Source organism: Notothenia rossii (genome assembly GCF_949606895.1).
Source record: "Notothenia rossii genome assembly, chromosome: 4".
NCBI lineage: Eukaryota > Metazoa > Chordata > Actinopteri > Perciformes > Nototheniidae > Notothenia > Notothenia rossii.
The window spans coordinates 27,802,105-27,814,299 of record NC_136902.1 but is presented as its reverse complement, the minus strand read 5'-3'; the positions used below and the strand labels follow the sequence as shown (position 1 = coordinate 27,814,299).

The following is a 12,195-nucleotide window of genomic DNA, read 5'->3' as shown; positions in this document are numbered from 1 at the left end:
ACAGTTAGTTTTGTCATGTCCCTTTGTCCTGTGCTTTATGTTTATTCCTTTAATTAATTCTCCCTCTCATTTCAGGCCTCCACGCTCCCCGCCCCCTTCTGTCTCCTACGTCCTTGATTATTTCCCCCGCCCTGATTGTTTCCACCTGTGTCCCCTTTACCTGTGTATATATTGTGTTAGCTACCTCCTGTTCATTGTCAGTTCGTTGTCTCTCTATGACCTACGTTCCTGCTTACCTCACGGACTTCTCACGGATCTATGTTACTGATCACTGTTCTAGTTTTCCTCGAAAGAGTGTTTTTGTTTTCATTACTGTGCAAATCCCAGTAAAGCCTTTATTTTGAAACACTATCCGAGTCTGAGTTTGAGTCGTGCAATTGAGTTCATGTCTCAGAGTTCACTCCTTGACAACACCCTCCACCATTTTGACTATTAGCTCTATCATGCCTTATACAGCTATATCCTGGGATGACAAAGTCTAATTGAGGTCGTAACCAGGTTTCTTGCACACATATTACCTCAGGGACTACCTCTAGCTCATATATATATTTCTTGAATTCTTGACCATTAGCTATGAGGCTTCTTGCGTTCCACTGTAGTATGTGCAGAACCATGATTAAGGATCTAACCCTCATCCTGATTTTCATTTTCCCCAGCTCCATTTATAGTTAGCATTGCATGTATCTGATCTGCTTTAATATCTTTCATGTCTAGGAATTTTCCAGCTGCCTCCACAATGGCTTTGATTCTATCACTTTTCTTTTTTAACTGTAATGCAAAATTTACAGTATGGCATATAAATACCACAATTCACCTTTTTCACTCCTAGAACATCATCATCCTCTTTACTCTTGGTGGCGCTGTGGGGTTGGATTTGAAGATTACTTTTTGGTGTGTTCCTGCCATTTTGTATTGTAATGCTCTGCTCCATTCCACTAGGGGCCTTATTGATTGTTACTGTTCCCCTTTATTGCTTCTGCGTATGACACTTTGTTTGTAATCTTAACCCTCTGCACCTCTCTGGCCTCTCTCTGCACTTCACATCCTCCAAACGCAGCACTGTGATCTCCTCCGCAGTTACAACATTTAACCTTTGCCTCCTTTTCACATTTTCCATACTCATGTTTTCCTCCGCATCTCGCACACCTTAACTGCCCTTTACACTGCTGCGCTGTGTGCCCCATTCGTTGACATGCGTAGCACCTGAGAGGTTTGGGAATGTACTCCCTAACAATGAAGTTCAAATATCCCATGTGTACTGCCTTAGGTAATGTTCTCTCAAACTGAATGAGAACTGATAACTTTTCTTTGAGTGTGCCATCCCGTTTGCTTTTAAGCCTTGTGACTTCCACTACTTTGCCTCCTTTTAATTCACTTTTAATATCTTCCACTGACATGTCCAATGGTACTCCTGAAATTACTCCTCTCAGTTTTGCCATTGCTCCTGGTACATGCGCCTTCATTTTTTCTCCCCATTCAGTGAGTTCATTCCCAGAATCTTTTCCTGCTGCTGTTTGTTATTGGCATGTATCAAAACCCACTTGTTGTTCATGAATCTAGCAAATTTAATTTTTCCAATCTCTTTTTCAATTGCTTTGGTAAGTTTAATCAGGTGGTAATGCCCACCATCCTGATTGAATTATATTACAACGTTCCACTCATGTTCTAGTTCTTTATTCACCATTGCTTGGCTGACACTTTGACTGATTTTTGATTTTTTGCTTTGATTAGCCTTGTCTGCTTCACCCGACCAATCCGATCAACTTCTAGCTCTTACTGAACTATCTCTTTCTCTCACAGATCTTTTCTTCCTCGCAGCTTTGGATATCATCCATTCCATATCGTGTCTTTGGCTACCATCTGAGCTGGTTGACATGATGAAACACTCAATGTACAGTTTATGCAAATCCGCCAAGAATAACAGTCCAATGCTACCCGTTTCTGTATGAATCCGAGTTTTCCGATTCTCTATGAGCTTTCTGTCACGCGTCTCCGACTTCACTTCCTTCTCCGACCGGTTACTTCCTGGTTGTCGAAAGCTCTGTCCCGAGCAACCCGAGACCTCATCTCCTTCAGCTTCTCCTCTTTAAGTCATCCCCAGCTGAATGTCATCAGGACACCTGGGGAAGGCGGAGCCAGGGGCGGACCAGGTGTACCTGCACAGCAGAGAGACAGAGAAGAACACACCCAGCACGTAACACACTGCATCTTGCACAACAATCAATCCAGTATCTGTTACACAGTAAAAGAGAATATTAAGAAACACGGATAATCCCTTTGGTATTCTTGTTTGTATGGGTATCATTTTTGCACAGTGGACAGAATGATTTAAAGAGGTCAGGCATACCACAGCTCAGGCGATGGACATTTTCACCTATTCCACAGGTGATCGCTCTCTGTGCAAAAAACTAAAATGACAGATGTTAATTTGAATTGTAAAAAATGGTATTATATAAATCTTGCTCAGTTTTCTGCCATTGAAAATCTTTTAATCGTTAACAAAAGAGTGCCTTAAGACTCTCTGAATTACTTCAGTAATATGCAGGAAGCAGAACAATTAATTCCATATTGATAAGAGCATTAAACGCTTGAAAAATCTTCCCTTATGGTAGAAAAAAATTAAGTTGGTAAATGTTCAACATTTTAAAAGCTTCTGCAAGAGCAGAGAGTCGAACATGTTTCTTAATTTTACGTAAACACACATAGCTATTGTACTTTCACAGTGTGGTGCTGAGTCTGAAGCAAAGCATGATCTTTCAGAGGTGAAGTTGGTATTAGTACTGGTCACTGGGTTTTTCTACTAGTTGAAAGCCAACCTTGTCTTTTATACAAAAATATAGACTGGCATTCCTAATTAAGGTGTAACCCTGTTAGAAAAGGACAATGACTTCCACTGTCTGATGTCGAAAACATTTCACAATAAAAAGAGACCAAGATTTTTGATTGATTTACACAACACATCCTCACTCCCAGGTCGGCCTATGTTGATGTTATGTCAAGTACCCTGTGTCGGCTTTTTCCAACGCAAGAGGGCGGCCCTTAGCGTACATTTTCAACTTTCCGGGATGTCCATAGGCTTCTATATAGCTCCCTAAACGTATGTTGTAGACAACACTTATTGTTTTTACTCCTTTATTTTAATTGAATAATGTAGGACTTTTTTTTGCCGTCAGTTATGGGGAGAGTAGGGGCTCAGAATACTGAAATCTGTATCTGTATTAATGGACGTGCCGTTGTCCGTTTGATTGCCAGGCAACGCTATCATTTACAAACTCTTCAACTACAACCCTAATTATATTTAAAAACATTTTGGAAGGCCTCACGAAATACTTTAATGTAAATTTAAATTTAAATGTGAAGGGATGTGTGTAATGTGGTGATTACATAATTCACCCACGGATCTATGGGTTGGGGTATTGTTCCGCACGGACATTTTAGTTAACCGGACTTCCTGTTTATGTGAAATACGAAAACATTTTTTTTAAATAAAATGATACTTTATTCCGAGTTTGTTTGATTTTCTCTGTGGAGGTCATCACATAACGTCATTGTAATACACGGTTCGGCTGCATTAAATATTACATATCTGCCGTAGTTCGCTATTTATAGAGCCCTGATGAGAAGACTTCTAGACAAACATGAACATCTGCCGCCGAAACTGAATATGTGACGTGGATCATAAATATATCAGCAATTAAACAACATCTTCAATTTCTCTTCACAATATAAGTGTCCTTGCAGTATCAATACTAATTCGGCTGACTTTTATATTTGATCCAATCAGTATTTGGTATATTTACACCATAACGGTGCACAGCTGATAGAAAGGGACACCTGGTGGTTAAAGCACGTTATTGAAATGTATTCTTTTTATTATTAGATATTAATAGGAGACCCAAAGAGACAAACTAATAAGGCTTTATTTAAACATTAAAGAATACTTTAGGTTAAGGTCTTATTTTGAATAAGAAAAAAGCTTTGGGGGTATACATATTAAGCCTGACAAAGTACTAATATATTGCTTTCCTGCAATGTTAACCACTGTATGTTTAAGCACTTATTTTAACTGATATTATACATATGTAGCATACTCTTATAAGATGTATGTAGATAGTATAAGAAATGTGCAAAATACGACAGATTAATGGTGGAGGTATACACACATATTGATAGATGTCTTGTAATGCACTATTGAGGAACCTGCGACCCAAGTTTTTCATCTCCGGCCTTGTCAGGTATTGAACAATCAATAAATAAAGAACACAGAATTATTAAATAAAACACAGCATTTGTGTAATTATACTAAATGATTTACAAATAAACACCACTGCATATTTACAACTGTTACACATGCTGATGTAACGCAAATGTTTCCAACTTGGGATCAATCAAGTATATCTTATCTTAAGATGATCGATGGCTACTGCCAGATTTGCCTCTGAACCTTGACAAGTGCATGTTTCAGGCTTATCAATTAACAACAGGGGGGGTCACAGACATAAGACCAGCTGTTAAATAAAGCTCTTCTGACCTTAGCTGGCATGTGGGTAAATATTAATGCTGCCAATTATTGGCACAAGCAATTTTCACCCATGTATCAATTATATGTTTTAAATGTGAGTGTTCCTATCCCCTAAACCTCAAAGGATGTACACAGTTTAATACTTGCAACTTCTTATTATGGGAAATATGAAAACGTCTTTTAAAACTACAACTCCCAGTAGAGACATGCCATAGAAGTTAAACATGTTGCGAAACACAAAATAGCCAGCATGTGTAGTTCTGGGGACGGGGTGGGGGAGGGGGCGACGGGGTGGACCCGTTGAAATCCAGTTTTGGACAGTCTGCCGTGGTTCCATCCCATTTCAGAGTATTGTTATGTTCGACGCTCGGCGTAACCCTCGGCACACACTCTCCAATCACAGAGCTTGAGGACTATCACGGGGTTTGTTAAGCGAAGCTGAGAGAATACTTACTTCCGGGTGTAAAATTCTCTAAGGGCCTTTCTCACTCGTCTTATTTTTCATTTCCTCGCGTCCCAATGGCCTTATTTTTGTTGGAGGAGCGAGGAGCCATAACGGAGGAGCTATAATCGAGGAACCACCAGACCATCCTCCGATGAAATCCTCAGACACTCGCCCCGCCCCCTTACCTTGTATCGCTCACTGATTGGACGATGCAGTGCATGCACTGATGTGACGCTTCTTGACATGAGAGCAGTTTCCCAGCGGAGTGAAGAAAATACATGAACCTCACGGGAGTCACTCCTCAGTTTATACCGTCTTTTGTGTCAATTCATGTATAATTTAGTTACAAATATGTGATATATCTGAACAACAAAGTGGTCAAAAATCTTTTTATTCATTTTTTGGAAACATTTTCATGATCGCTTTTTTCGTTTTACATTTTCATTTATTATCATTTCCATTCAGTCAGTCATTAAGTGCTATTTAAAATGTTAATTTGCTACATATCCAAACAAACAAAGTGTGCAATCCAATGAATGTTAATCTAACTGGGTTTTGATATATAACTACATATCTCTTTTTATTCTCTCAATTATTTTATTTATTTTGTGCACTCAATTATCAATCAAACTATTGTTCGTTTATACATTTTAAGAATGGCGTTTATCTTTTTTGAGAATTAGTTCTTATTTTATTTGTATTTATTTGGGTTAACAGATGATACAAATGTTTGTGTCAGTAAATGTGTACTAACAGAGGCGGGGGTGTGTGTGGAAATAACGGGGACAGAGCTGGCTGCTGTCAGACGATCAGCTGTGCAGCGTCATCACAAACGGATGTCGCTTCACGTGACGCTCCGGAGGAAAGGACGTCCCATTTCTTTTAAAACTCATTTCCCTGCTTCTCGTGGTGTCTCCTTGCGTCCCTCCATGCTTCCCTGGTGGGAGGGACTAGTCACAGGGAAACGACGCAAGTGAGGGACCCAAGGGATCCATTTAACCGAAGTGAGAAAGCTATAGCAACTAGGCTACTCTGAGCTGCTCAGACCCTCGGTCCTGACGGACTCCAACTTGTGTTTATTAATCAAACAAATAAACACAAGGATAATTATGTGTTATTGTTGAGTAAATAACAGTGTTTGGTTTAGAAAAGAATACAAAATTAGAAGGAAAAAACGCAGAAACAATACAGATTTCAGTATTCTGAGCCCCTACTCTCCCCATAACTGACAGCAACAAAAGTCCTACATTATTCAATTAAAATAAAAAAGTAAAAACAATAAGTGTGGCTTGATATTGAGTTATAAAAAGGTTGATAAACGCTGTGAAATGGATCTGCGGGTAGCATTCGCTCGCGATCTCAAGTCGTCTACAACATACGTTTAGGGAGTTATATAGAAGCCTATGGACATCCCAGAAAGTTGAAAATGTACGCTAAGGGCCGCCCCCTTGCGTTGGAAAAAGCCGAAACAGGGGACTTGACATAACGTCAACATAGGCCGACCTGGGAGTGAGGATGTGTTGATTTACAATGTATTAATCTTTTAGAATAAACAATGTTCAGGTGCTGTTCTTTTACAATAACCTGATTGAGGATCCTGCAAACTGACAATGTTTTTCTTTCATTGCTGTTTGTTCTGTGTCTGGACTTCCTTGAAGAACCAGAAAAACATCAGTCACTTCATATCAATATTTAAGTGTCTGGTTGTAGCATGTTCTGAAACTGCATAATGTTTAAAACAGAACTGCATTTTACACTTTATTAGCATAGTTCAAGGGAGCGATGTAACACATTTTCTCTTAATAGCCTATGTCATTTTTATTTTACCCAGGATTTTGTCTTGTTCTGTTAGTACCCTACCTTTTTAGTGTATCTAAATACATAATAAATGTTTCTTTGACAAAATGATGTTGTTGTTTAAGCAGTTGCTTAACCTCATAGTTGTGGCTCTTCTCATGCTGCATTCCACATCATGTTTTCCTCTGAACATGTGTACCACACATAGCCTCAGTAGGTTGTTGCTGTGCGAACTTGAAATGGAGCTTCATACATTCACAGCTCTTTTGAAACAAGGAACTGAAGCATTATCTACTCCTAATGTAGGTAAATGTCTGTGGATAAGTTTCTCATACAACCCCACAACAAACAAACCAAATATCCCTTAAAGAGTAGCCCACTGCTGCCTAACAGTCCACACAATACATCCTGTTAATTAAAATCACCCCAAAGCATTCAAAGCAAGACTTAAAATTCCAATTAAGTAAAGGAAAAATAAATGGTATGTAATTTCCTTTTCATTTAATTTTTCCAAAACTACTAAGGCTGTTTTAATGCAAGAAGAAGAGCATAGAAACTTACACATTCATAGGGAAAACTTAAATAAACTACTAAATAAGGTAAAAAACAAGCAAAATCAGTTCATGATTTGCATTTTTGCATTACATCTCAATTGGACGGATTAAAGATGTGGGACATTAAGGCAAAGGATTGACAACATGTTAAAACATTACATACTTTTACATCCTTTATTTACGAATCTCTTTGGTTTTTGGACAACATTTTTGGAGCACAATTATATATGTATATTAATAAATCCTTAGTGCTGCTTTCTCAAAAGCATGATCAATATGTCAACATTGAGCAAATATCAACATTTTTGTATTATTTACGATGAAGAAACTTTTTCTGTGGGTGAAATAAAATTTTTTTTTGGACTGGTAACTTATTTGTGATACTACTATAACTTTAAAAATGTCAGTCACCCTTTAAGCAGCAGCAAAAAATTTCTGAATTAGACTTAATAAAATATACTCCTTCTTTCATTTTATTTATTTTATTTCATGTACCACACAGAGTGTTTGCTGTTTAGCTTGATTGTCTGTACGTCTACGTTTTTCTTAGCCATTGTAGCTACAGTGCTAATGCTAACTCCTAAACAATCTGGGGACACAAACTGCATCACTTCAATCCATCAAAACGTTAAACCTTAACACAACCTGTATGGGTGAAACTACTCTACATTGGTATTCTAATATAATTATAAATGATGAACAACACATGAACAAATTGACATATTGACATATTCTTTTCAATGCATGTTTATTAAGAGGAAAACTTTAAGATGCACCATCTCGTTTCCATGGGGTTTATTGTGATATGCCTGCCAATTCATTATGTCAACAGGTTAATTGTTTGGAAGCTGCTCAGGTTGTAGGATCTGCAATGAACAATAAATATTATTTCAGACAAATACTTTAAAACAATGGACAGCATGAAACGTGATGGCTTTCATCGCTGTCAAATTGTCTTTTAGGTTTTACCAATTGGCCTTTTTTTCAGAAGTGTGCTAGCAACACTTTGTAAACATTTGAGATACTTACACAAGTGTAAGCAACCTCCAGGTACTTGTAAGTGCCGACACAAGGGTCTCCAAACTCAGAATTGGTTGCACTGATAGTGCAGCTGTTTTTTCCATTGCAGCTGTGGATGGAGAGTGACATGAGTGAATACACCCACATATACAGTCTATGGTGTAAACCTAAAGATATTTCATATAGTTTCAAATAAAAATCACAGCCTTTAAATCAGCAAGTATCGTATGTCACTAAATGTTTTGCAGATTCCTATTTTTGCGTTTTTAGCTGCTTTTAAATGCAAATGTTTATTGTTATGAAGCTTATAAAATAGTTCTCCCTATATTAACAAAGGCTGTGCAGCTTTAAATGTTAGCAACTTTGCGAGAATGGTCAGAGCAGTCGATTCTTTGAAGCTGGGAAGTGGGTCGATAGTAATAGCAGGTGGTACGGTCATGGCGTCCGTAGTTAGCACCGTAGATAAATACAATCTTTCCTTCATCTGTCAAAAAGAACACGACAATTGGCAACGTATGACAGAACTGTAATGTAGATTTATAGATGTATTGAGAATATCATTAGGCTTCTTACCGCACTGGAGGTGTGCCAAAGAGCCCTCACACGTATCACAGTAAGCTGTCAAAATAACATGATTGAATCACATCAGACATTACATTATAATAGGTTCAAGTTCAAGGTTCAAGATTTGTATTGGTCAAACGTGCATAGCTACGGTGTAGTTATGACGATAAAAATCTTAGGTCACAGGCTCCTCCAACAGTGCAACACAATAAAACAGATAAACAGAAAAAGGAAAAATTGTAAAAAAGTGAAATAGTGAAATAGTGCAAGTGATTGGAATGATATATTAGATAAATCATTTCTAAGTAGCAGCCAGATTAATGTTAGGATTGTGGTGATTGACATTATTCACCCACGGAACTATGGGTTGGGGTATTGTTCCGCACGGACATTAGTGAGTTGACCGGACTTCCTGTTTCCCCCGGTCTTATCTTCCCGGGCTGAAAGCTGTTTACATGTTGTTCTGATGTTAAATAAAAGTCTAGCTTGTACCTTCGATACCCCGCCTCCGACTCCCGTCTCTCGGCACTACATTGGTGACCCCGACATAAGTCTCGTAGAAGGATCCGAGACTGAACCGAGCATGGCAAATAACGCCGTTTTTTTCAAACTGCCGGAGTTTTGGGATACATCTGCGGCTGCATGGTTCGCACAGGCGGAGGCTCAGTTCGCCCTCCGCGGAGTAACTGATGACGCATCACGCTATTTCCACGTCGTTTCGGCACTGGGAAGCTCCACTGCGACCCGGACGGTGGGCTTTATTACATCTCCCCCTGCCCAGGATAAATATGCAGCGTTCAAGGTTTTCCTGCTAAAGACTTTCGAGCTGTCTCGGTCGGAACGGGCCCGACGCCTGCTCGCTATTCATAGCCTGGGAGACAGCAAGCCTTCTGACCACATGGAAATGATGCTCAACCTGCTAGGTACGGAAGAACCCAATTTTTTGTTCATAGAACTGTTTCTTCGGCACATGCCGCCGCATGTTCAGACAGCGCTCGCTAACACGGCTATTACTGAGCCACGCGCTTTAGCCGAAGAAGCTGACCGGTTCTTCCTGGCCACCCAGCGTTTTACCCCTGAGGTGCTGGCCCCGACACGCAGCGGCTCCTTCCCTGGTAGAGGCATGCCACCTAGCAGAAGCTCCAGGGCCGACGTCAGCGACTCCAGCCCTGGCCTGTGTCAGTACCATGCACGCTATGGGGCGAAAGCGAGGATGTGCCGTCCCCCCTGCACCTACAAGGAAACGGGAAACGCCAAGGCCTGCGCTCGGTAGTGGCCGCGAGCGTGGGCACATCCAACCGGCTCCTGTTCATCAGGGACACCCTCTCTGGTCGCAGACTCCTTTGTGACACAGGAGCCCAGCGGAGCGTCCTGCCGGCTACGGTGGAGGACGCCGCCGGTGGGGGCCACGGCCCACCTTTGACGTCCGCTAACGACACCCCTATCCGCACCTATGGCACAAAGACAGTGGACCTGTGTTTCGAGGGTCAGCGGTTTAAGTGGGATTTCATCACGGCTGACATCTCCTTCGCCCTCCTTGGCGCAGACTTCCTGTGCGCTCACGGACTGCTGGTGGACGTCAAGAACAGCCGCCTGGTGGACGCACTGACGTTTGCCTCGTTCGCATGTACCCGCGGCGAGGCGTCATTCAGCGGGCTCTCCAGCTCACTCTCACAGGGTGACAAGTTCCAGCACCTTCTCAGTGAGTTTCCCGACTTGACGCAGCCCACCTTTTCCGCTGCCACTACCAAACACAGGGTAGAGCACCACATTGACACTGAAGGCCCCCCAGTCTATGCTAGGGCCCGGCGGCTCAACCCTGACATGCTGTCGGTCGCCAAGTCGGAGTTCGACAGCATGGAGCGTCTGGGCATCATCCGCCGCTCGGACAGCCCTTGGGCTTCGCCGCTCCACATGGTCCCTAAATCAGCCGGTGGCTGGCGACCGTGTGGTGACTACCGCCGCCTTAACGACGCCACTACGCCAGACCGCTACCCGGTCCCTCACATCCAGGACTTCTCTTCACACCTGGCGGGCAAGCTGGTTTTCTCCAAGGTGGATCTGGTGCGGGGCTACCATCAGGTTCCAGTGCACCCCTCAGACGTCCCCAAAACTGCGGTGATTACGCCGTTCGGGCTTTTCGAGTTCCTGCGTATGCCGTTTGGACTTAAGAACGCAGCTCAGTCCTTTCAGCGGCTGATGGATTCGGCGCTCAGAGACATGCCATTCATTTTCGTCTATTTAGACGACATCCTTGTCGCTAGCTCCTCCTCTGAAGAGCACCAGGCACATCTCCGTGTCCTTTTTTAGAGGCTCAGCCAACACGGCCTGATTATCAACCCGGCAAAGTGTCAGTTCGGGTTGTCCTCCATCCACTTCCTCGGGCATCTCATCAGCAAAGATGGAGCCGCCCCCCTCCCATCGAAAGTGGAGGCCGTGTCCGCCTTTCCACGACCGTCTACAGCTCGGGCGCTCCGAGAGTTCCTCGGGATGGTGACGTTTTATCACCGGTTCATCCGCCGGGCGGCCCACACCATGCGCCCGCTGTACGAGGCCCTCAAGGACAAGTCCCCCGGCCAGGCCATAGACTGGACGGCTGAAAGGGAAGCCGCTTTCGATGCCACCAAAGCCGCCCTGAGCGAAGCCGCCATGTTGGCTCACCCGTCACACAGGGCCCCCATCGCTATCACCACCGACGCGTCTGACTACGCTGTGGGCGCGGTGCATGAACAATGGGTCGACGGCGCCTGGCAACCGCTTGCCTTTTTCAGCCGCCAGTTGACTCCCAGGGAGCGCAAGTACAGCGCTTTCGACAGGGAACTCCTTGGTCTCTATTTGGCTGTTCGCCACTTCCGTTTCCTGCTGGAAGGCCGGGAGTTTGCGGCGTTCGTGGATCACAAGCCACTTACTTTCTGCATGTCCAAGGTGGCCGAGCCGTGGTCCGCCCGACAGCAACGCCAGCTTTCGTACATCTCCGAGTACACCACGGACATACGACACATCGCTGGCAAGGCTAACGTGGTCACGGACTGCCTCTCCAGAGCGGTCATCGGAGCTGTGCAGCTGGGCCTCGATTACCTCCGCATGGGCGCTGACCAGGCCTCTGACCACGGGGTCCAGACCCTCAAGGCCTCGGTCACGGGATTGCGACTGGAGGAGGTCACGGTCGGTGACTCGGGCGCGAAGCTGTGGTGTGACATCTCCACGGGCCAGCCTCGACCGCTAGTCCCTACGGACTGGCGCCGACCCGTTTTTGAGGCGGTTCACAATCTTTCCCACCCCGGTAGGAAACC

The 12,195-nt window shown here is 43.1% G+C and overlaps 1 protein-coding gene across 1 annotated transcript; it reads right to left on the bottom strand.

Moving 5' to 3' along the window:
* Positions 1 to 2,111: 2,111 nt before the first annotated feature.
* Positions 2,112 to 8,975, bottom strand: LOC307034761 (L-rhamnose-binding lectin SML-like; the record flags this gene model as incomplete). The annotated part of the gene is made up of 4 exons (XM_079673643.1): positions 2,112 to 2,156; positions 8,348 to 8,544; positions 8,706 to 8,822; positions 8,912 to 8,975. Coding segments are annotated over 4 exons (423 nt in total), but the record flags the coding sequence as incomplete, so codon positions are not given.
* Positions 8,976 to 12,195: the final 3,220 nt, after the last annotated feature.